The 21381-nt window shown below is 43.8% G+C and overlaps 1 protein-coding gene across 2 annotated transcripts in view; it reads left to right on the top strand.

The window, feature by feature from the left end:
• The first annotated feature begins 9118 nt into the window (after positions 1 to 9118).
• Positions 9119 to 21381, top strand: part of LOC147425011 (protein TUNICAMYCIN INDUCED 1-like) — a 40505-nt gene continuing 28242 nt past the window's right edge. The window contains exon 1 of one of the 2 annotated variants that reach the window (XM_086500160.1): positions 9119 to 9319. In XM_086500160.1, the coding sequence (XP_086356286.1) occupies positions 9176 to 9319 (144 nt within the window). In that variant the 5' untranslated portion in view covers positions 9119 to 9175. The remainder of the gene's footprint in view (positions 9320 to 21381) is intronic. The other variant, XM_086500161.1, reaches the window with a different exon arrangement.

Genomic DNA, 21381 nt, shown 5'->3' with positions numbered 1-21381 from the left:
GGGGAGAGAGAGAGAGAGAGAGAGAGAGAGAGAGAGAGAGAGATAGATAGATAGATTTTATTATCGTCCTTGGAGGTCAAATATGACCTATGGGACCAAAGTTACATGTGATGTAGTATGTGTATGGCTGATGAGTGACTCTCGATGCTCCAAAATTGTAGTGATGAGAGTCGCAATGGAGAGCCCACACTTTGGCTGGGAGAGGAAAGTGTGTAGGTCTAAGTTATGGCTGAAAATGTGAGAGAAGCAAGTTCGGATGTGATCAAAAGCTGAGCACTCTAGTAGTGTGTGGTACTCAGACTCTCGAACTTGCAGTGAGCATAATGTGCACAATCGATTTGACTCTTCTCCATTGCCCCAACGCCCTATCTCGCATCGAAGGAAATGGGAGCTAAGCCGAATTGCTGCGATAGTGCGTATCGCGGACAAGGGAATAGGCTCAAGCATGTAAGTGTGAGTACGGTTTCCTCTCTCAGCGAAGAACATGGTTTTGTAGTTGGGGGCAATATAGGTGGTGTAATGTATGAAGCGTGACCCACCGGATTTCTCCCAAGCCGTAATACATTGGCGTTGTAGAAAAGCTTCATTCACTTGAGAGTCAATTGAAGCATCATGTAGCAAGTGTAATGCATCCCATCTCCCAAACCACTTCTTTATGTCTTGCATCCATCCCGTGCTCAAGATCTTGCTTTTATGCGTCTTTTGAACTTTTTTGCTTGCTTCCCATGCAATTGTAGGAAGTCGATGTGAGGGGTTTTGACGCATCTTTATCATGTACTCCACAACCCTTTCCATGCCCATAACCTCAATTGGAAGAGATCCTGACTCAAGAAGTAAGAGCATATATGGTGTTTGTGTCTTAACTTGGAGAAAGTTTGTTAGAAAACGCTTTTGGACATTCTCAAACTCTTTCCAAGTAGACTTTGAGATGCTCCCGCCCCACACTTCAACTCCATAAAGAAGAACCGGTGTCACCAATGCATCAAAAAGATACTTCTTGAGAACCCAACACTTGATGTTTCCCACATTACACATGTTCTCAAATGCATAATATGCTCTCTTTCCCGCTTCCAAACGACGCATAGCACATTCATGCCACTTGTGATTGGATGGAACCTCAAGGCCAAGGTACTTAAAGCTCTCAACAACTTCAAGTGTCTCGTTGTTGTACACAATGCATGGCTTCTCCTTATGGTTGGTTTTCACAAGCATAACCTTTGTTTTGGATTCATTTACAATCAGCCCACTATGCAAGCAAAAGTTCTCAAGGACAACCATAAGCTTTTGTGCATCTTCTAAAGTGTGTGCTAGAAGCACTACATCATCCGCATACAACAAAAGCATGATTACCGCATTGCAAATAGTGACCTCTTCAATGCCTTCTTCTTGCATAAAGTCAAGTACCATTTGTTCCAATTGATCGATACATAGACCAAAGAGAGTTGGTGACAATGGACATCCTTGTTTAACCCCAATAGTGCTTACAAAAATTTCTGAAATTTCTCTTCCCATGCGCAATTGACAAATCACCTTCTCATAGATTCGAGAAACCGCAAGCATAAACTCACTTGGCACTTGGAGTTCTTCCATCCTTCTCCACAAATTGTTACGTGGAATCATATCAAAGGCTTTCTTAAAGTCCACAAAACAACAATACAATCGCTTGCCTTTCAACCGACTTTCCTCCATGAGAACACGAAGAGTGACAAGATGATCAATGGTGCTATGGCATCGACGAAAACCCGCTTGTCCCTTTGCACGCTTGTCATTCTCTTCAGCCCAATCACTCAATTTCATCTCCATTATGCACCCAAACAACTTTGCCATAAGAGACCCAATCATTATAGTCCGGTAGTTGCTTACATTCTTTACATCCCCTCCTTTATGCAAAGGCTTAACCCAATTAGTACTCCAATCATAAGGCATACCATGTTGAAGTGCAAGGTTGAACATATCACACATCCACTCATGGGTAAAATCTCCCGTCCATTTGATCATCTCCGGCTTGATACCTTGAAGATCTCTCGCTTTGCAAGTGGCCAACTTTTCAAGCCCACCGCATACATCCTCAATAGTAAAAAAAGACGGCATACATGGGAGTGAACCATAAAATGGCATTTTTTCAGTATTTTCTTGCTCATATAATTGCCTACAATGTGTGTACATATCCACTAGACTCAAGTTACCAAAATTCTCAACCCGCTTGCCTCTCAAGTTTCTCCAAAATCTTCCACATGCATGTGCCTTTTCTTGGACTTGAAATTCTTGTTGCTTTACTTCCCATCTTCTTCTCTTCTTTTGAATCAATGCCTTGTATGTACGCAAATGACTTTGATAGTTGTCTTTGTCCATAGTTGCATCAAGCTTTATCAAGGACTTTCGAGCATCTTGACATTCTTTATCAAACCACCTTTTGCGTGATCTATCTTTGTGGATACCATGGAGATGCTTTATGGCAAAGCATTCTTCCGCACAAGAACAAATAGCTTTCTTGAAAGCTTCCCATTTAGTTTCCAATGGTGCATCACATTGAAGCTTTGTCATCCATAATTTTTGCTCAACCATTTCAATGTACATTGGTGCCCGTTTGAAATCCATACATAGTGATAACTTCTCTTTCCTTTGGTTGAGATTATCATGCTTAGTTGCTTCTCCACATGAAAGGTCAATACATAAGGTGCGATGGTCAGATTCCGGGGTCCATGGACCAAACATAAAACTCTTTATGCGATACATGATGGCTTCAGAGAGTAGCATATAGTCAATCACACTATCCCCATTATGTCTTCTACATGTAAATCCATTGGTTCCACTCCACAAAGATACACCATTGGCAATGAGCATACCCGTGCTATTACACATGTGTAAAAGTAACTTTTCATAGTGATCCGGCTCTTTCTCATCCATTGAAGTACGATCATACAAGTGAACTTCCTCCAACTCCCTTGAAATGTATGGCATATCAAATTGTTGAGTATCATGTTGCAATGTTTTTGTGCGAGCATTCATATCCCCAAATACAATAACATCACCTTCACCTTTGAAATAAGCAATGTCCTCTTCCAAATCAGAAAATGGTTGATCTCTATCCATGCAAGCATAAAAGGGAGAATCATGATGAGGAATGTAGCAACCGGCTACAAAAATGGGTGCTCTTTTTGGTGTCATAATTTTCAGCCATACATAACGTTTGTACTTGTCATCTTTCACAATTGATACAAAATCTTCCAATCCTTTCTTAACCATACATGCTAACCCTCCTTGTCCTCTTCGTTGCTTGAGATTCTTTGACCACATCAATGAATGTACATTGTAATCCTCCAAGCCGTTAATCCTTTGTGTATCATGCTCCCAAGTTTCAACAAGAAGTACAACATCGGCTTTGCTTGTTAGTTCATCAATGCCAACCCCCGCATTCCATGGATATCCATTACAATTCCAAAAGCATATTTTCAATTGTAACTCAGTCTCATAGGTCACGCATCCCTATTTGCTTGAGAGACTTGCCTCCTCCTTGGGCACATTTTCTTCATATGAGATCTCCTTGTTTTTATTATTCTTTTCCTCATATGCCTTGCGACGCATATTTTGTTGCTTAATAGTGCGATCTTCACATACAAAACATTTTGTATCCCTCAAATAGATCCAACTATTATCAAGGATAATCTTTCGCTTGGTCTCATCCGGCATGGTGCATACAATTGGCCGTTCTCCCGAGCGAGGAGCTCCTTGCTTCCCCACTCTATGTGCTCCATATACCATAACTCCGGACATGCCAAAGTGGGTTTTGAAGAAATCTTCAATAACAATGGCAAGAGAAGGAGGTGTCTCTAACTTCTCTTCGGGAATTCCACGAATAACAATGTTCTTGGAACGTCGCTCCCGTTCCTTCAACTCCTCCACATCCACATTCTCAACATTCTTTGTTTGAACCATAGCTTGCATGAGTGAGGAATTAGAAACCACATTGCTACCACATACATCAGCCCAAGACTTGTTTGTGCATACATTTTTCATGTCGCATACATCCCGGCTCATAGTGTCAAATTTCTCCTCTTTCAATACATGGTCATGCTCTACTTTGCTCATCCGCTCCTTCAAAGCATTCAAGTCCACAAGAGAGCGTTTACATTCCTTGACTTCCTCTTCAAGTTGCATCAAACGTGTTGTTTGCATCTCAAGTGTCCTCTTGAGATTCTCATTCTCAACCACAAGTACCCTTAGTGTGCCATTCTCCATTGCAAGTGCTCAAGTCTTCGCCTTGTTTGTTTACGGTCTCTTGCAATGATACCAAGTACGCCATGATCATGGTTTCCGATGTCGTTGGTTGGGTGGTTGTGTTGATATCTCCATACTTAGGAGATTTTGGATCATTTTCCACAATGGTTGTGGACCTTGTTGAAGAAGAAGAACCCTTGCGAGTGCCGGAAGACATTGTATGTAAAATAGGAGATGAGAATCAATTTTGTTGAACCTGTTCACTTCGGAAATGCTGCTACAGAAACGCCTTCCATAACTCTGAAATTTTTTGTCTTTACATCAATGCGTAGAGGACTTCGTGCTCTTCGATTGAGGCTATAGATCACCCAAATCGGAGTTCGGATGAAGAAGTTATGATCAAAAGAGTGGACTGCTGTCTACTAGGTCAAAAAACGGCTGCACTGAGAGAGAGAGAGAGAGAGAGAGAGAGAGAGAGAGAGAGAGAGAGAGAGTGTGGTGTGTTTTGAGCATGTGGCAGATCGGAAAGCTGGTGCATTGAGGTGTGCGGGTTGTGTGAGTTCGTGTGCGTCTATGTGAGCACGTGTGCGTGCGTGGTCTGGTGAAAAGAGCGAGTCGAAAGTGCTCGCAAAGTGGATTGGGGTGCAGTGTGTGCCCTGGGCTATAGGAGGCACTTCGTGTTGGCGCGTTGGGCGTGCTCCCCATTCCCCCTCTCCAACGTGTCCCCATTCCCCCTGTTATTCGGGGGGGGGGAGAGAGAGAGAGAGAGAGAGAGAGAGAGAGAGAGAGAGAGAGAGCTTAATTACTTTACATTAAAAAAATCCCAAGAGATCTTAAAGATCTAGCCGACTAGGAGAGTTGAACTCAATACCTGTTATTCGGGGGGGAGAGAGAGAGAGAGAGAGAGAGAGAGAGAGAGAGAGAGAGAGAGAGAGATGTGCCCAGTTCGTGGTTCCTGCTATACTTGCTCAATGCGAGCCACACCTGTCTCGGCTCAAATATAGGTCTTTATGAAGCCACGTGTGCAGATTTGTCTTTGGTAGTTTTACAAAGTGTACGTTACAATGCTTACTTGAAGGGTGTACAGACGTCTATAGGACCAATCATGGCAGATCTTGCTACAAGATTTATGAGCAATCAATCCGGGAGTGGCTCTGATAGAAAACTAGTAGATGCAACATCATTGGCAGTTCTTGAAATGCAAATTCCAAGCCCGGAGATGAATAGAGATTCAATAAGGGAAAAGAGTGTGTGCAAAACTAGACCTATCTTTATTGACCCTGATGAAACTCTCGAGGAAGATAGCCATAGACCTGAGTTTTTTACAGTTACCACACCAATCAATTGTAGAGCACAAACCAAGTCGGTCAATTTTGCAACATCAAAGATGTGGCCAAAGTAAAAGCTACCAAGAACAATTTGGGCAATTTAACGAACAGAGGCAGGAAAACGACATGTTCCGGTGTTTTGCTTACTGAGACAGCACGTTGTGGTAGATTTATAAATAAGACTTCAAGGAACATTACAACTGGATTTCCAGCACCGTGTTTTTGGGGAAGGAGGAAATATCCTGCTACTACAAGCCCTAAACCTGGAGGGGTTGTTGAGGGATTTGTCTGGTTTTGCAACAATAGCAACAATCATGCTTGGAATATTGATGACATGATTATTGGACCTCCTAGACCTACCCTTGGAATGTGGATTGTGGATGATGGAACTTTCCTTTTGCCTTTGGAGGTTGAGATGCTTCAAAGGAATGGATTTGTTTTGCAAGGTGGTAATGCATGCACACCTAAGGGAAACCACCCTTCAAGGTAGAATGGGCCGCAACCTAGTTCTTTTCGTGCAAAGTTTAGAGATGGAAAACAAGTGAGATGGAGGTCAAAACTAACCAAGGAGTTCCATTACCGGATTGAAGTGGGAAGAAGCATGCAAGCAAAGTTGGTGTGGGAGGTAATATTGGTGCCAAATGCATCGCATGTTTTCCACATTAGCACAAATGGTTCAACTCAAAATGGTATGACTTATGCGGTGACCATTGCAGACTTTCCTCGATGTTTGTGAGGACTTCCTAAAAAGAGATAGCCAACACCTCACGTATGTGCCATGCAAACACATGTATTTTGTGTTCTTTCGTGTCCTCAGCTTAGACTCTATAGCTCATGAGTTTATGCATCAGGCCGCACTAACAAAAGTAGAGCTATTCCAGGGGCTAGGAGGGGCTAGAGTTTCAGCATAATATTATTCCCTTGAGAATCTGGTTGGTTCAATCAATGATGACTTGATATTTATTCCATTTTGCATATAGTGCTCATTTCGCTTAAAGAAATAACAAAATCTTCAGCTTGGGAGAGTTTTTTGCCACCAAGGTTGACTTCACTGCTAGCTTGAAAAACGATAGCTGCATTTTGTCATCGAATATATAGCTTGAGTAAATATGAATTTCTTTTTGAGTTTTTGAGAACTTTCGCTCGGAAAGATGTCGCTCGGTTTTTCTTGCTCGGAGAACGGTTTGCCCCCAAGGGAACTTTCACTCCCTAAGCCCTCTTTGCAATGTGACATGCTGGTCTGCATTTCTAGAGATAAGGTGTCTATTAAAACCTAAGCCCTCCCTGCACTGCGACACAATGGTCTACATAGCCAGGGACAAGGCGACCACACACAAACTTATCGGCAGTAAAGTAATTGGCCACTTGTCGAAAACAACCCATTATGGACTCAATGAGAAATAAAAGATGTGCAGAATTGGCACATCTACCATATTTGAACACATAAACACACTCATAAACATGCTTAAAGTCTTTAGCAAACTCTCTCTCTCTCTCTATGACCTAGGTCACAAAGCCATGGATAAAGCATCTTCACACAGCCAGGGATAAAGCATCTATGACTCTCTTATGGGAGTAAGACAATATGTTTAGGACACACACACATACACGCACACGCGCGCGCACACACACGCGCACACACACAGCTAAAAAGATCTATACAATTGATTACACAGCCCTTTAAGCAGTGTGTGTGTGTGTGTGTGTGTGTGTGTGTGTGTGTTCTCAAATATGGCAGATGTACCAAATGCACACAACTTCTATTTCTCACTAAGTAGGAAGCTACTTTACTACATATAAGTTTGTCTATCACTCCATAAGCTCTTTCTGGAGCACTGCGATGTGGTGGTCTACACAACCAGAAACATGGTGTCTATTTAAACCTAAGCCCTCCCTGCATTACAAACATAGTGATCCGCATATTCAGAGACGAGGAATCTAACACTCCGTGTAGTGCGATACAATGGTCTGCATAACCACGGACAAGGTGTCTAGTTTTCTAACCCCCCTGCAATGTGATGCAAATGTCTACACAGCCAGGGACGAGTACCTAAGCCCTAAACCCTCCCTGCAGTGTGATAATGTGGTCTACACAGCCAGGGACATGGTACTAACCTGCAAACTATGCTGAGGTGTGAGGCTATGCTCTACAGCAATAAGGCTAGAAAAAAAATGCTAGTCGTAATCAACAAACAAAGATAAAGAGTTTACCTCATGCAAAAATGAACCAGTGAAAGGATGTAAGAAGTGGTGACAAGCGCTTTGACAAGTTGACAATAAAAGGCTTTGGCAGTTTGTTAGAACTGTCGATGCCTTTGAACTTTGGCTTATACAATTATATACGTTGTATAATACGAGTATACTACGTTTAATAACGTTTTATGCGTATATTTTTAGATATATGCACATATAAATGCAACTTAGTTGCAACCAAGTGAGGAAGTACAAATGAAGAGAATTGCTTTTAAACCTTGACGTTATGTTATGAAAATTGAAATCCACCTTGAAAATTTGTCGATGAGAAACATGGCCTAATGTTTGATTGAAGTGTGATGGCAAATGCATAGATGTTGATTATAAGGACTCATTCAATTCAAGGGCCTCCACTTCTACAACAAAGAGCGAACTCTATTTAGCCTTAGTTTATAACATACCTCTCTTAGATCATGCAAACCTTATTTTCAATGAAGTGGTTACTTTTTACATGAATTGGAGTGTGTTCTCCTTTTGAGCTTTAAAAGATAAGGTTAACCAATTCAAGAAAATACATGCACGATGGAAGAGAGAGAGAGAGAGAGAGAGAGAGAGAGAGAGAGAGAGAGAGAGAGAGAGAGAGAGGCTCTTATGTGACTATGACTGCATGTGTGTGCACACACTCACTCGTGCAAAGGGGCCGATGGGACCCAATCTGTGCTTATCCTCTTCTCCTTGTCTCTTTGTACAACTTTTGTGTGTAGTCTTATCGGGTTTGCATATCACCATGTGGAACATATTTACAAACTAAACAAGCATCATGTATATGTTCCAATGGCTTACATAAGAAAATGCCTAGTTAATGCCCCTCTTGCAAGAAATAGAAAGAAATAAATTTTGCCATCATTAACTTGCCATGTGGCACTACTCGACAAGCATTATCCAACACTAGTACAACCATCGGCCTTCGACCGCCTCTCTCTCTCCCTCTCTCGCTTTTTCTGTGTGTCCCTGTGTGGTCTGGGGTTGTAGACTACATTGTTGGAGCGAGGAGCTCCCGCCATGTGTGTGTGTGTGTGTGTTGGGGGGGGCGGGGGGATGATCCCTCCCCCTTTTATAATAGTATAGATTCCACAATTTCTCCCAAAAGTTACCATGCTTTACTAAGGCCCACGAAGATTTCAATGCTTCACATGCAAGGTACATCCTATCTTCCTTCTTTACTAAGGCTGCTTAGATTTTAGAAAGCTAAAATCTCCCATATTTTTGGAATAGGGTTGAAGCAGAATCCAATTGGCATCTTTTGGGCACAAAGGAGAGAACCTCCGTTTGGCAAAAGGTCATTAAAAATGTTGTCAAAATGTGGAGAGAGAGAGAGAGCGAGAGAGTTTTTAACGTCGAGAGAGAGAGAGAGAGAGAGAGAGAGAGAGATCGAAATGATGGTGGCGGGGGTGAGGACGTGGAGAGGTAGGCTTCTCCTCCTCTTGCTGCTCTCCTTTTCATGCGGAGGCGTTGCCACTTCTTCTGCGTCTTCCGTTGAGGACGACGACTCTGCTATCCCCGTTTTGGACACTGTTAAGGTATTCTCTTCTCTCTCTCAAGATTGGCATACACAAAAATGAGACATGCAGAGAGAGAGAGAGTGAGAGAGAGAGAGAGGAGAAGAGAGATTCTTCTGATGACATCTAATTGAATTGAATTGGAATAAAAGTTAGCACGGACAATGCTTGGCCGAAAAATACGTCTGTTTTACATTGACAGAAACTTAACAATCATCAAAGCGTGTTTTTTTTTTTTGAGACATTCGTGGGCATAGACGGGAATAATTAATGCAGTAGACTAGTAGATGAAACCAATATAGATGAAACCAATATTTATAAGTCAAGAAAAAACACCCTAAGTGCAGGTATTGAAACCATGAACATGTGACTTGCCTAGATGTACCTAGCAGCACTTGAGCAACAGGCCTGGCTGAGTGAGAAGAAAGAAGGAAGAAATTTGAGAGAAGTTGGGGTTCTCTCCAGCCTCGTCTGCAACTCTTTGCCCCGGCATTGTGTTGTATCATTTAGCTCTTGGATTGGTCTGAGAGATGGTGGAGGCCTCTTTCTCCTTTGCTTCTTGAATCTTTGATGCATGGTCCTTTTATGGTGGAGATGCGGTCTTCTATTGGAGTGCGGTAGCTGACACACGCTACCTAACCTAAATCTCCATAACCTGAGGCAACAGCTCTTTTTTGCAATCCTCCCCTGCTTCCTTTTCTCGAGCTTTTGATGTATCAAGAAGGAACACAAGAAATCATGTTGTTTAGACATAAATACTCCTTCATCTTCCGACGTAAGAAGATTGACACAGTACTCGGGAGTGGAATTTTTAGTCGATTGGGAAATCTTTATAAGCACATGGATCGGAGATGGGACACTATTCCCACGCTTCATTCAGAATCTCAAACTCGATGGAACTTTATAGCTTTCTTCCCTACTTATACTTTCGAGAGATGAAGCTCTCAACTCGATGATCCTTTGACTCAATTTCAAAGCAAACGTGTGTCAACTGTCATCGAACGGGCCTTGGGTGCAACCCTTGCAAGCATTACAATGCAGATGGGAAGGGGAGATCTTCCCTACTTATACTTTCGAGAGATGAAGCTCTCAACTCGATGATCCTTCGACTCGATTTCAGAGCAAACGTGTGTCAACCGTCATCGAACGGGCCTTGGGTGCAACCCTTGCAAGCATTACAATGCAGAGGGGAAGGGGAGATCAGAAGATGGGAGTGTTAGTGTCACAAGGCGGGCACCATGTGCCAATAGAAAAGAACAGAATGAACAACTTTAAGCACTTCAAATAACAACTGAACTGAAATGGAGAGAGAGACGACACGCGACACGGAGTGGCGGAATTCCACCCCAGAGAGTATTGGCCCCAAACCTTGGCGCCCCTTTCGGTATTTCTTTATATTGCATCATCAAAGTACAAGCCGATACACCAGACTCTGCACCTTCTCAAGGAAGCATGCCAGAGAATGAGCCCTAACCTCATATTTAAAGGCCCTTGGCCTAAAAAGCAATTATAGTGAAAAGCCTTCAAAACTCAAAAGCTTCTGGTTCAAAAGCAAAGCCAAAAAGCTGCCAGCGCAATTTATTGAAATCCGTACAGCCTGCCTTGTCATCAGCCAGCGCAAAACGCAGAAATCCGTACAGCCTGCCACGTCATCATGTCAGCGCAATTTTTGGAATTTGTCTGCTGCCTTAGGGTTAGGGTTAGGGTTAGGTTTTTTGGCAAAAATTAGGGTTTGCAGGTTTTAGGGTTAGGGTTTTCAGAATTAGGGTTTGCAGCAATTAGGGTTTCTGGCAGAAATTAGGGTTTACAGCAATTAGGGTTTTTGGCAGAAATTAGGGTTAGGGTTTCAGCAGTTAGGGTTTCTGGCAGAAAGTAGGGTTTAGGCCCCTCGGCCACATCTGCACGTTGACTCCATTCTTTAGGCTTTGACACGTCAGCAGTTTGTTACAGTTAACAATAGGAAAAGAGATTGGAAGGCAAAAACGTGAGAGAGAGAGAGAGAGAGAGAGAGAGAGAGAGAGAGAGAGAGAGAGAGAGAGAGAGAGAGAGAGAGAGAGAGAGAGAGAGTAGGTGCAAAACGCGAGAGAGGAGAGAAGAGAGAGAAATGCTAGAGCAAGAGAACCCCAAAACGCTAGCAATGATCTGTAATGACTCAATAATACAAAACAAGGGGGTAGGGATCCATATATATGGAGGTCCCTAACTTGCCCTACTAAGTATCCAACAAATTGCACCAATAGTGTCATAAATATATCACATCATCTCAAGAGATAATAAATTGGCCCAGGGACCAAAATAGGTCCCTTGCCGGGCATAAAAGGAAAACTATAGATAGATAGAGACTGTCACGAGGACCCTACGTGGCAACGGAAAAGAAGAGACTGAACAACTTTAAGCACTTCAAATAACAACTGAACTGAAAGAGAGAGTGTATGACACACGAGAGGGGGAGTGGTGGAGTTCCACCCCAAGAGAGCATTGGCCTCAAACGCTGGCGCCCCTTTCGATGTTTCTTTATATGGCTTGAACTTAGTACAAGGCCGGTACTCCATCCCGTGCACCTCTACGCAGGAGCATGTTAGAGAATGAGTCCTTGGCTCATATATGAAGGCCCTTGGCCTCTCAAAATCAATAACATGAAAAGCATCAAACTCTAAAAGCAGCTGGTCCAAAAGCTGCCATCACGTTTTGCGAAATCCGTACAGCTGCCACGCCATCAACGTAAAAATGTAGAAATCCGTACAAGTGCCGCATCAACATGTCAGCGCGTTTTGTGGGATGTCCGTACAAATGCTGCCACGTCATCAATTCTCCACGCTAGAGTCTTCAGTGTGTGCGTTGGTTCTGCTTTATTTAAATGTCTTTAGGTCACTTGGGCCCCATGATTCTGGAGTATGTACCTCCAGCTACATACCAAATGCTGAACGACTTTGACTGATTCAAATGCAGCAAGCTCCGAAGAGTGTGCTCCATATGTGATGTCACAAGTTTGTGACGTGGGCCGTGGCGTGCCATGTCATGGATGCTTGAGAGTTAGTCTTCTCGAGTCTCCTACAAGAAAGCACTAGAAGCTTCCAAAAGTTTCTAGAGCCTTCTAGAAGAATGGTGTGGAAGATTCTAGAAGATTGAGAAAAGTGCTAGAAGGTTCTAGAAGATGGCTTGCATCATCACTTATGTCATTGCGTACATCATCACTTATGTCATCGCCTGCATCATGTCACAAGACGAGCACCACGTGCCAATAGAAAAGAACAGACTGAACAGACTTTTAGCACTTCAATAACAACTGAACTGAAAGAGAGAGAGACTACACGCGACACGGAGTCGCGGAATTCCACCCTAGAGAGTATTGGCCCCAAACCTTGGCGTCCCTTTCGGTATTTCTTTATATTGCATCAACGTAGTACAAGCCGGTACTCGAGACTCTCCACTTTCTCTAGGAAGCATGCCAGAGAATGAGCCCTAACCTCATATTCAAAGGCCCTAGGCGCCAAAAGCAGTTTTACCTTAAAAGCCTTCGAACTTAAAAGCTTCTGGTCCAAAAGCAATGTCAAAAAAATTGCCAGCGTAAATCACGGAATTTCATACAACTGATCAGCGCAAAACGCAAAAATCCGTACAGTCTGCCACATCATCATGTCAGTGTAATTTTTGGGTTTTTCCGCACAGCTACCACGTCATCAGTTGCTACGCAAGACTTTCAATGTGTGTGTGTGTGGATCTTGCTTTATTTTAATCCTTTGTCACTTGGGGCCCCATCAGACGGGGTCCCCATAAGTTGGTAGGAGTTCTTCTTCTGTTACTTCTTCTTCTTAGGGTTTAGGCCCCTCGACCAACATCTGCAAGTTGGCTCCCTTCTTGAGGGCTTTGACACGTCAGCAGTTTGTGACACATCATCGCCTATGTCATCGTCTGCATCATTACTAGAAGGCCCTAGAAGAATCCAAAAGATTCTAGAAGGTTCTAAAAGTATCAAGAAGATTCTAGTAGCTAGAAGATTCTAGAAAGTTCTAGAAGCTTGAAGAAGAATCTAGAAGATTCTAGAAGAATCTAGAAGTTTCTGGAAAGCTCTAGAAAGTTGAAGAAGGATCTAGAGGCTCTAGAAGGACTAGAAGGGTCAAGAGGGTTGTAGAACTTAGAAGATTCTAACCTCCTCAAGAACAACCTAGAAAGTTCTAACCTCCTCAAGTAACCTCCTCAAGCACTAGTATAAATAGGAGTCTTGGGCTACAAGCCCTTCTGTCTTGCCAACACCAGTTGTGAAGCTCGTATGAGGTAAGCCCTCTTCTAGTTCTTGTCTTATGTTGAAGTCTTGTCCTTGCAATCAAGCCTTGTGTTGTACTCGAATCCTGTAATCTAAGTCTTGTATCAAGTTCTCTTAATAAAGTATTAAGTCTTGTAACCAAGATCAAGCTTATAAGGTTCTTGTACATTGTGAGTGCCTTCTCTTGCTTTCTTCTAGCTCTAGACGCGCTCATAACAGTTTGGCAAGACTCCCATCTCTTAATCTTGTCAAGTCATCATGGAGCCGACGATGGAAGGTGTCATCAAGGCATTGCAAAGCATCAAAGCTTAGTTACAAGAACTTCGTGAGAGTAACGCTCAACTTCAAGCAAGGCAACCCTTAATCTTGGGACTGGCGTTGCAAGATCTTCAACGTCAAATTCAAGAGCTTCAAGAGACACGCACACATCAAGCGCAAGCTGCAACTTGCAAGATCCAGCGATTCTCAACAACATAAGGAGGAGCCGAAGGTCAGTCTGAAAATTTTGATGGGACTAGATCAAAGTTTAGAGGTTTTCTCCAACAAGTGCGACTCTTCATTCGAATGCAACGAGAGCGTTATCCAGATGACGCCTCTCAAGTAGGCCTTATCGGGACCCTCCTCTCAGGTACGGCTCTCTCTTGGTTTGCTCCCTTACTTGAAAAAGAATCTCCTCTCCTCCATGACTTTGAAGCTTTTGTGTGGGAGTGCTCTGCAACCTTTGGGGATACTGACAGATCAGGGGTTGCTGAAACCAAACTTAGAAATCTCCGCTAACGGTCAAGACTTGCATCCGTCTATGCATCCGAATTTCAACAACTTTAACTTGGCATGAAGAATATTTCATTAGCTACGGTAGGGATTAAAGGATGACGTAAAAGATCTTTTATTGACTACGCCAAAGGTTCACACACTAAGCGAGTTCATCTCTCAAGCAATAGAATGTGATAACCGACTATTTGAGAGGCGACAGGAGAGGCGTCTTGGGGCAGCATTGCGCTCTGAAACAAAAGTGACACATGAAGGCTACACACCTCAAGAGGGCCATGAATCAAGCATGCAAATTGATTCAGCACGGTTTCAACCTCTCTTAGCCCAGGAGAAGCAAAGGCGACACATTAATGGCGTATGTATGTATTGCGGAGAGCAGGGGCACATTGCTCAACAGTGTCCAAGGAAGAGAAGGATGAAGGTTCATGGTACAACTGCCTCAAGTGTTCGGAAAACATGGACGTCCAACCTCAATAGAGACGGGACGGTTGGACAAAAGCCAGACAAAAGGTGGTCTCTTTCTGCCTGCTGATTCCGCTTCAAGTTTTATGCTACCAATCAAGATCCATATGCCAGGTAGGCACATGGATTGTGAAGCATTACTAGATTCAGGTGCAACAGCATGCTTCATGGACAGAGAATTTGCAAAAGAACAAGGCATACCACTTGTGGAGAAGTCTAATCCAACAACTGTAGAAGTCATTGATGGTCGTCCCCTCGCTTCAGGGGATATAAGGTATGAAACTTGCCCCATAGAAGTAACATAAAAGGAGCATGTTTCAAGAATAGCGTTCAATATCATACAAAGCCCAAGCAGTCCAATTGTTATTCAGCTACCGTGGCTTGAATTACATAATTCTAACATAGATTGGAGGGCTCGGAGAATTGAACTACGGCAAGTCCAAAAGAAGAAGGGAAGGCATAATAGGCCTATATATCTTGGAGCCAAGGTCTTCATACGTGCGGCCAAAAAGCATCCAACTTTCTTGATATTTGCAACACCGACCGACATGTCAACAACAGGAAAAAGCATGGAGGCATTGCCATGTCAATATCAAGATTACAATGATGTTTTTGAGAAGAAGAATGTAGACCTCTTATTGGAGCATCGACCCTATGATTGTGCTATAGAGCTTCAAGAGGGAACCCAACCCCCTTTTGGCCCAATATACAAGCTATCTCAAGATGAATAGGCGGAATTACGAAAAAATATTGATGAGATTCTTGCTAAGGGGTTCATACGTCATTCAAAGTGACCAGCAGGGGCTCCAATACTCTCTGTAAAAAAGAAGGACGGATCTCTCCAGATGTGCGTGGATTATAGGGGTCTGAACAAGATCACTGTCAATAATCGCTATCCCCTTTCCTTGATCTCAGAGCTTCTTGAGCGCCTTGGCAAGGCATGAATATTCACAAAAATAGACCTTCGTGGTGCTTACAACCTAGTCAGGATCAAAGAAGGTGATGAATGGAAGACAACCTTTCGCACAAGGTATGGCCACTTTGAATATACTGTCATGCCATTTGGTCTCACAAATGTCCCAACAATTTTTCAATATTTAATGAACGACATCTTTCGGGAGTATTTGGATCATTTTGTGGTAATATACTTGGATGATATCTTGATATTTTCCAAGGATCAAGAAGAGCATGAGCACCATGTACGGTTAGTGCTCGAAAAGCTTCGTGCATCAGGGTTTTATGCAAAGTTGGAGAAGTGTTCTTTTCATCAATCTAAGGTGGAATTTCTCGGTTATGTTATCTCTAAAAAGGGAATTTCCATGGATCCAAAGAAGGTTCAAACCATCCTTGATTGGGAGACACCCACCTCGGTAAGAGATGTTCAATGTTTCCTAGGATTTGCAAATTTCTATCGTATCTTTATCTAGGGGTACTCCAAGGTGGTTACAACACGCACAAGGTTGACAGGCCATAATAATTTTGTTTGGGACTTAGAGGCCATGGAAGCTTTACAAACTCTCAAGCAAGCTTTCACGATCGCATCCATTCTAATTCATGCAGATCCTACAAAGCCTTTCATCCTAGAAATAGACGCTTCAGATTTTACCCTTGGCACTATTCTATCCCAAGTAGGTGAGGATGGTCGAGTACGTCCAGTGGAAATCCATGGCGCTATTCTATCTCAAGTAGGTGAGGATGGTCGAGTACGTCCAGTGGCTTTTCATTCCCGCAAGTTCTCAGCTGCAGAAATTAATTATGAAATCCATGACAAAGAGCTCTTGGCAATTGTCCACTCTTTCGAAACCTGGCGTCGCCTACTTGAAGGAGCTCCTCATAAGATCATTGTCTATACAGATCACAAGAATTTGGAATACTTTATGGCATCCTACGTCTTGAATCGTCGCCAAGCCAAGTGGAGTAATATCCTATCAAGGTTTGATTTCATTATCTCTTATAGGCTTGGCCGTCAACAAGGTAAGCCGGATGCCTTATCAAGAAGATCCTACCTTGTACCTAAAGAAGGCGACGCAGCATTTGATTAACAAGAGTCGGTGATTTTGAAACCTGAGCAACTTATGCTAAACGCAACCATAAGCCAAGCTCCTGAAGATTCTACTTTTCTTTCTAAGGTGAAGACGCAAATTGCCAAGGACCCACTTGCCCAGAATATTAGATAACTACAAGGACAAGGTGTTAATGAGGACTTTCAAGAAATTGATGGACTAATTTACTATAAGGGTCTTCTCTTTATTATGCCAGGACCAACACTCTTAGAGGTACTTCAACGAAGGCATGACCTTCCATCAGCAGGGCATTTTGGGGTTAATAAGACAATTGAGCTTCTATCACGTGACTTTTGGTGGCCTCAAATGTGGAAGCTTGTCACAAACTTTTGGGGAGTCAACCACTGAACTTTGAAGACGAAGGGGGGGTTAGGGCTCCCTGATCTTAACCCTAGCCAACCTGCAGATCCCGGTAGAGGGGCCTAAACCCTAGAAGAAGAAGAAGACCTACCAACTTACTGAAGACCGGGCCGAGTGGCCTAAAAGATAAAAGGGGTTATTATAAAAATCCTAACCTTGCACAACTTACAGGTACTGACCAAGGGGCCTAAAACCTTAAAAAGACCTCCATCACCAAATTTGTGTGAAATATGTTGATGTGGCTGCCTGTATAGACCATCTCGGATTTGCACGGGCTCTTGTACGAAATTCTCAGATTTTTTGATGGCAACTTTTGGGCGCTAGGCTTTTGCACCAGATGCTTTTGAATCTATTGCTTTTCATGTAATTGCTTTTGGTTAGGCCCAAGGCCTTTGAATGTGTGGTGGGCTCTCTCTCTCTCTGGCATTTTACCTGTTGGAGAGGCAGAGTAGAGTTGTAACCTGCTGGAGAAATATAAAGAAACACCGAAAGGGCGGCATAGTTTGGGGCCATTGCTGACGTGTCAACCACTGAAGACGAAGGGGGGGTCAGGACTTCCTAATTCTAACCCTAGCTAATTTGCAGATCTGAGTTGAGGGGCCTAAACCCTAGAAGAAGAAGAAGAAGAAGAAGAAGAAGACCTACCAACTTGTTGAAGACTGGCCAAGTGGCCTAAAAGATAAAAGGGGTTAGGATTAGAAATTCTAACTTTGCACAACTTATAGTACTGGCGGAGGGGCCTAAAACCTTAAAAAGAGATCCAACACCAAATTTGCGTAAAATATGCGTTGGCATGTGGTGCCCTCCCGTTACAGTGGTATCAAAGCTCCGTCGTGTGCTTTTCTCAAAGCATACCGGTCCTACCAAGAACACATAGAGCATCATGGCGTTTATGGATTTGGCAGAGTACTTGCAATTTCTCCTCGACGAGCTTCGCAACATTCTTTCACGACTATCTGCAACATAATCTCCCGGTGCTGTAGGGTTTCCAACAGTTTTTGAATTACATGTTACCCCCTCTAATGCCTCAGGTGACACCACCTCCTTCGGCACCAGAAAGTATGAGAGCTTCCAACCGACAACCCTCCGAGCTGTGTGTTCCGATGGGGAGAGTCTTCAGAAATATGGTGCAGCTGTCTGACCCTGATCCAATGCAACCTGTCACAAGGCGGGCACCACGTGCCAATAGAAAAGAACAGACTGAAACAGACTTTTAGCACTTCAAATAACAACTGAACTGAAATAGAGAGAGACGACACGCGACAGGGAATGGCGGAATTCCACCCCAGAGAGTATTGGCCCCAAACCTTGGCGCCCCTTTCGTATTTCTTTATATTGCATCAACATAGTATAAGCCGGTACTCGAGACTCTGCACCTTCTCGAGGAAGCATGCCAGAGAATGAGCCCTAACCTCATATTTAAAGGCCCTTGGCCTAAAAAGCAATTACAGTGAAAAGCCTTCAAAACTCAAAAGCTCCTGGTCCAAAAAGCAATGCCAAAAGCTGCCAGCGTAAATCACAAAAATCCGTACAGTCTGCCACGTCATCAACCAATGCAACCAGAATTAGGGTTTCAACAGTTAGGGTTTCTGCTCTTGGGCAACTACGTCATCACTTTGTGGCACTTCTTCTGTTACTTGTTCTTCTTAGGGTTTAGGCCCCTCGGCCGGTAGCTCCGTTCTTCAGTAGGTCAACACGTCAGCAGTTTGTTACACAACCGCCTTTGCCACTGGCTTTGCCGTCACCTCCCCCACCACCACCGCTACGAGGCTACAATGGTTGGAGTCCGTATGGATAATCTTACTATTTGTACCCTGTCAAAGTCGACGATGCGGAAGCGTAGAGACCAAGGGGAGTGAGCATGAGAGAGAGAGAGAGAGAGAGAGAGAGAGAGAGAGAGAGAGAGAGAGAGAGAGAGAGAGAGAGAGAGAGAGAGAGAGAGTCTCCTGAACCAATCAACTTTGGCATTAAATAACTGAATATGCAAGGGGGTTGCTTATATAGCAATCTCAGTAAATTGCCCTACCTAAGACTTTGACAAATAAGTAAAATAAATACCTAAAAGCCAAACTAAATAATGGGATCACATTGGGCAATTCACTTGAGATGCCTAAACTTTTAACACCCTCTCTGCTGCTCATAGTGGACATCAATAGTGAGACCAAGTCGATGAAGAAGCTACCATGGACACCCCAGTAGTGGCTACCGACTGGATACACTCCAGTGTTGCTCTCCTCAACTTTGTACGTGAAAGTAATGCCATCTTGAGCATTGGTTGCTGAAACAAACGCAGGGAGTGGATCTCCTGGCTACACGGACTGCCTACAGACACGCGTTGGACAAACCACCCCACCATAGCCACCATCCGGCAGCTCCCTTGTGCTTGGGCCAGCGTCTGAGGACGTAGGCGTGCACCTGTAAGACCGAGCGTCCCATACCACCCGGCCTCACCTCCTCGAGGTGACCTCGCGCACTCCTAGCCTCACAGGCTAACCATTGGCACTGTGCCAGTGGGGTCGATAATTGCAAATGAGGCCTTGGCTTCCCTTTTATAATATGGCCGGCCACACTGGCCATGTTCACACTACGTCCGCCCGGACGCTGGACGCCCATCCTGACGGTGTCTAGGTTAAATCCCCTGTCCTAAGGGCGGGACATAACATACTTCCCCCCTTAAGAACCATTGATGTCCTCATCAATGAAGTGGGGATATTGAGCTTTCAGAACTCTAACTGGTTCCCAAGTAGCAAACCTTTCAAATTGACCCTTCCATTTAACTAAGTACTCGTCATAAGCCTTTTGGCGCGAATGACGGGTACGATGATCTAAGACTGGTTCTCGGGGAATATGCTCAGTTTGCATATCTTGCTATACATTTTCCTCGATAGGCACAACAAGGTCGGCTTCGCCCAATTTTACTTTAAGGCGGCTCTCATGAAACACTGGATGTACACTAACATCCGAAGGAAGAGCTAGTTTATAGGCAACTTGGCCAATTTTCTTTGTGATCAAGAACGGACCACAATATCTAGCTGAAAGCTTATAATGCTTTCCTGTTCGCATAGTCCAACTGGCAACTTCTCAGCAAGACCAACCCCCGTGACAACTCTGGCGTTTTCTCTCAACAGAAGGCCTAGCGTTTTTGCACCAGATCAGCCAGCGTTTTTGCACTTGCAGATTCCCGGTGACAGTAGACAACAGATCAGGCCTAGCGTTAGCAGATTCCCACAGCAACACAACAGATTTCCTAGTGTTAGCAGATTTCCCCGCAAGGTCAGTTTTCAGCCCTAACGTTTTTGGTTTGCAGATCAACCTCAGCGTTTTTGCAGATCATCGCGACAGAATCAGCCATAGGACCAGCGTTTTCAGTTTTCAGCCTTTAGCACTCGCAGAACAAGTCCCGAACTTCGCAGATCTCACCTTCCTGCAACAATTCCTTGCCGCACGTTGGGATCCATCGAAGTTTACAGATTCAGCCCGGAAAATGCAGATTTCAGCATCTGCGTTTTCAGCGCGTCGTTGTTGCATCGTCGCCATCGACATCGTCACCGACATAGAGTCAGAATTCAGCATATAAAGATTTGCAGATTTTCAGCCCTTAGCATTTTCAGATTTCAGCCCGTCTCGTCGTCGTCCTCATCGTCGGCAAGTCCAAGCATTGTAGAGATTTGTGCAATCATAAGTAGACTGCTCTCGCCATAAATAGTGGGGCCTTCGGAGGAGGGTTTTACGTCGTCTCTGGTGTCGTATTCTCTTCTCTATCTCTCAGTCTCATGCACTTCCATTCACAATGTCCATTCACTTTGTTTGTGTCCATTGCACTCTCTCATTAAGAACGGAAGGCTCTCCCTTCCATAAGTAAAAGGAACCTTGAGCACAGTTCGGAGCACTCATTTTGAGCAAAGTTCAAACATTCTTTCCGCTGCACCTTACATTGGTATCCGAGCTTTGGCAATGTTCTGTATCACTCAAGGAAAGAACCACAGGATTTTTTTTTGCTTGTTGAGGTCGCACGAACTCAAGTTCACTCGGGCGTGTCGATTCCTAATGGTGTTTTTGAAGAGTGACAGGAATCCCAGGAAAGAAGGGTTTGTCCAGCCTTCCCTTGTGCCTCTTTTCACTCATTGAGAGCGGACTTGCACTTAGCGGCTGGCCAATCGACG

Source organism: Adiantum capillus-veneris, chromosome 25 (assembly GCF_014529385.1).
Source record: "Adiantum capillus-veneris isolate H3 chromosome 25, ASM1452938v2, whole genome shotgun sequence".
In the NCBI taxonomy this organism is placed as follows: Eukaryota; Viridiplantae; Streptophyta; class Polypodiopsida; order Polypodiales; family Pteridaceae; genus Adiantum; species Adiantum capillus-veneris.
Note: the sequence above shows the minus strand (reverse complement) of the source record. Positions and strands in the feature narration are given on the sequence as shown.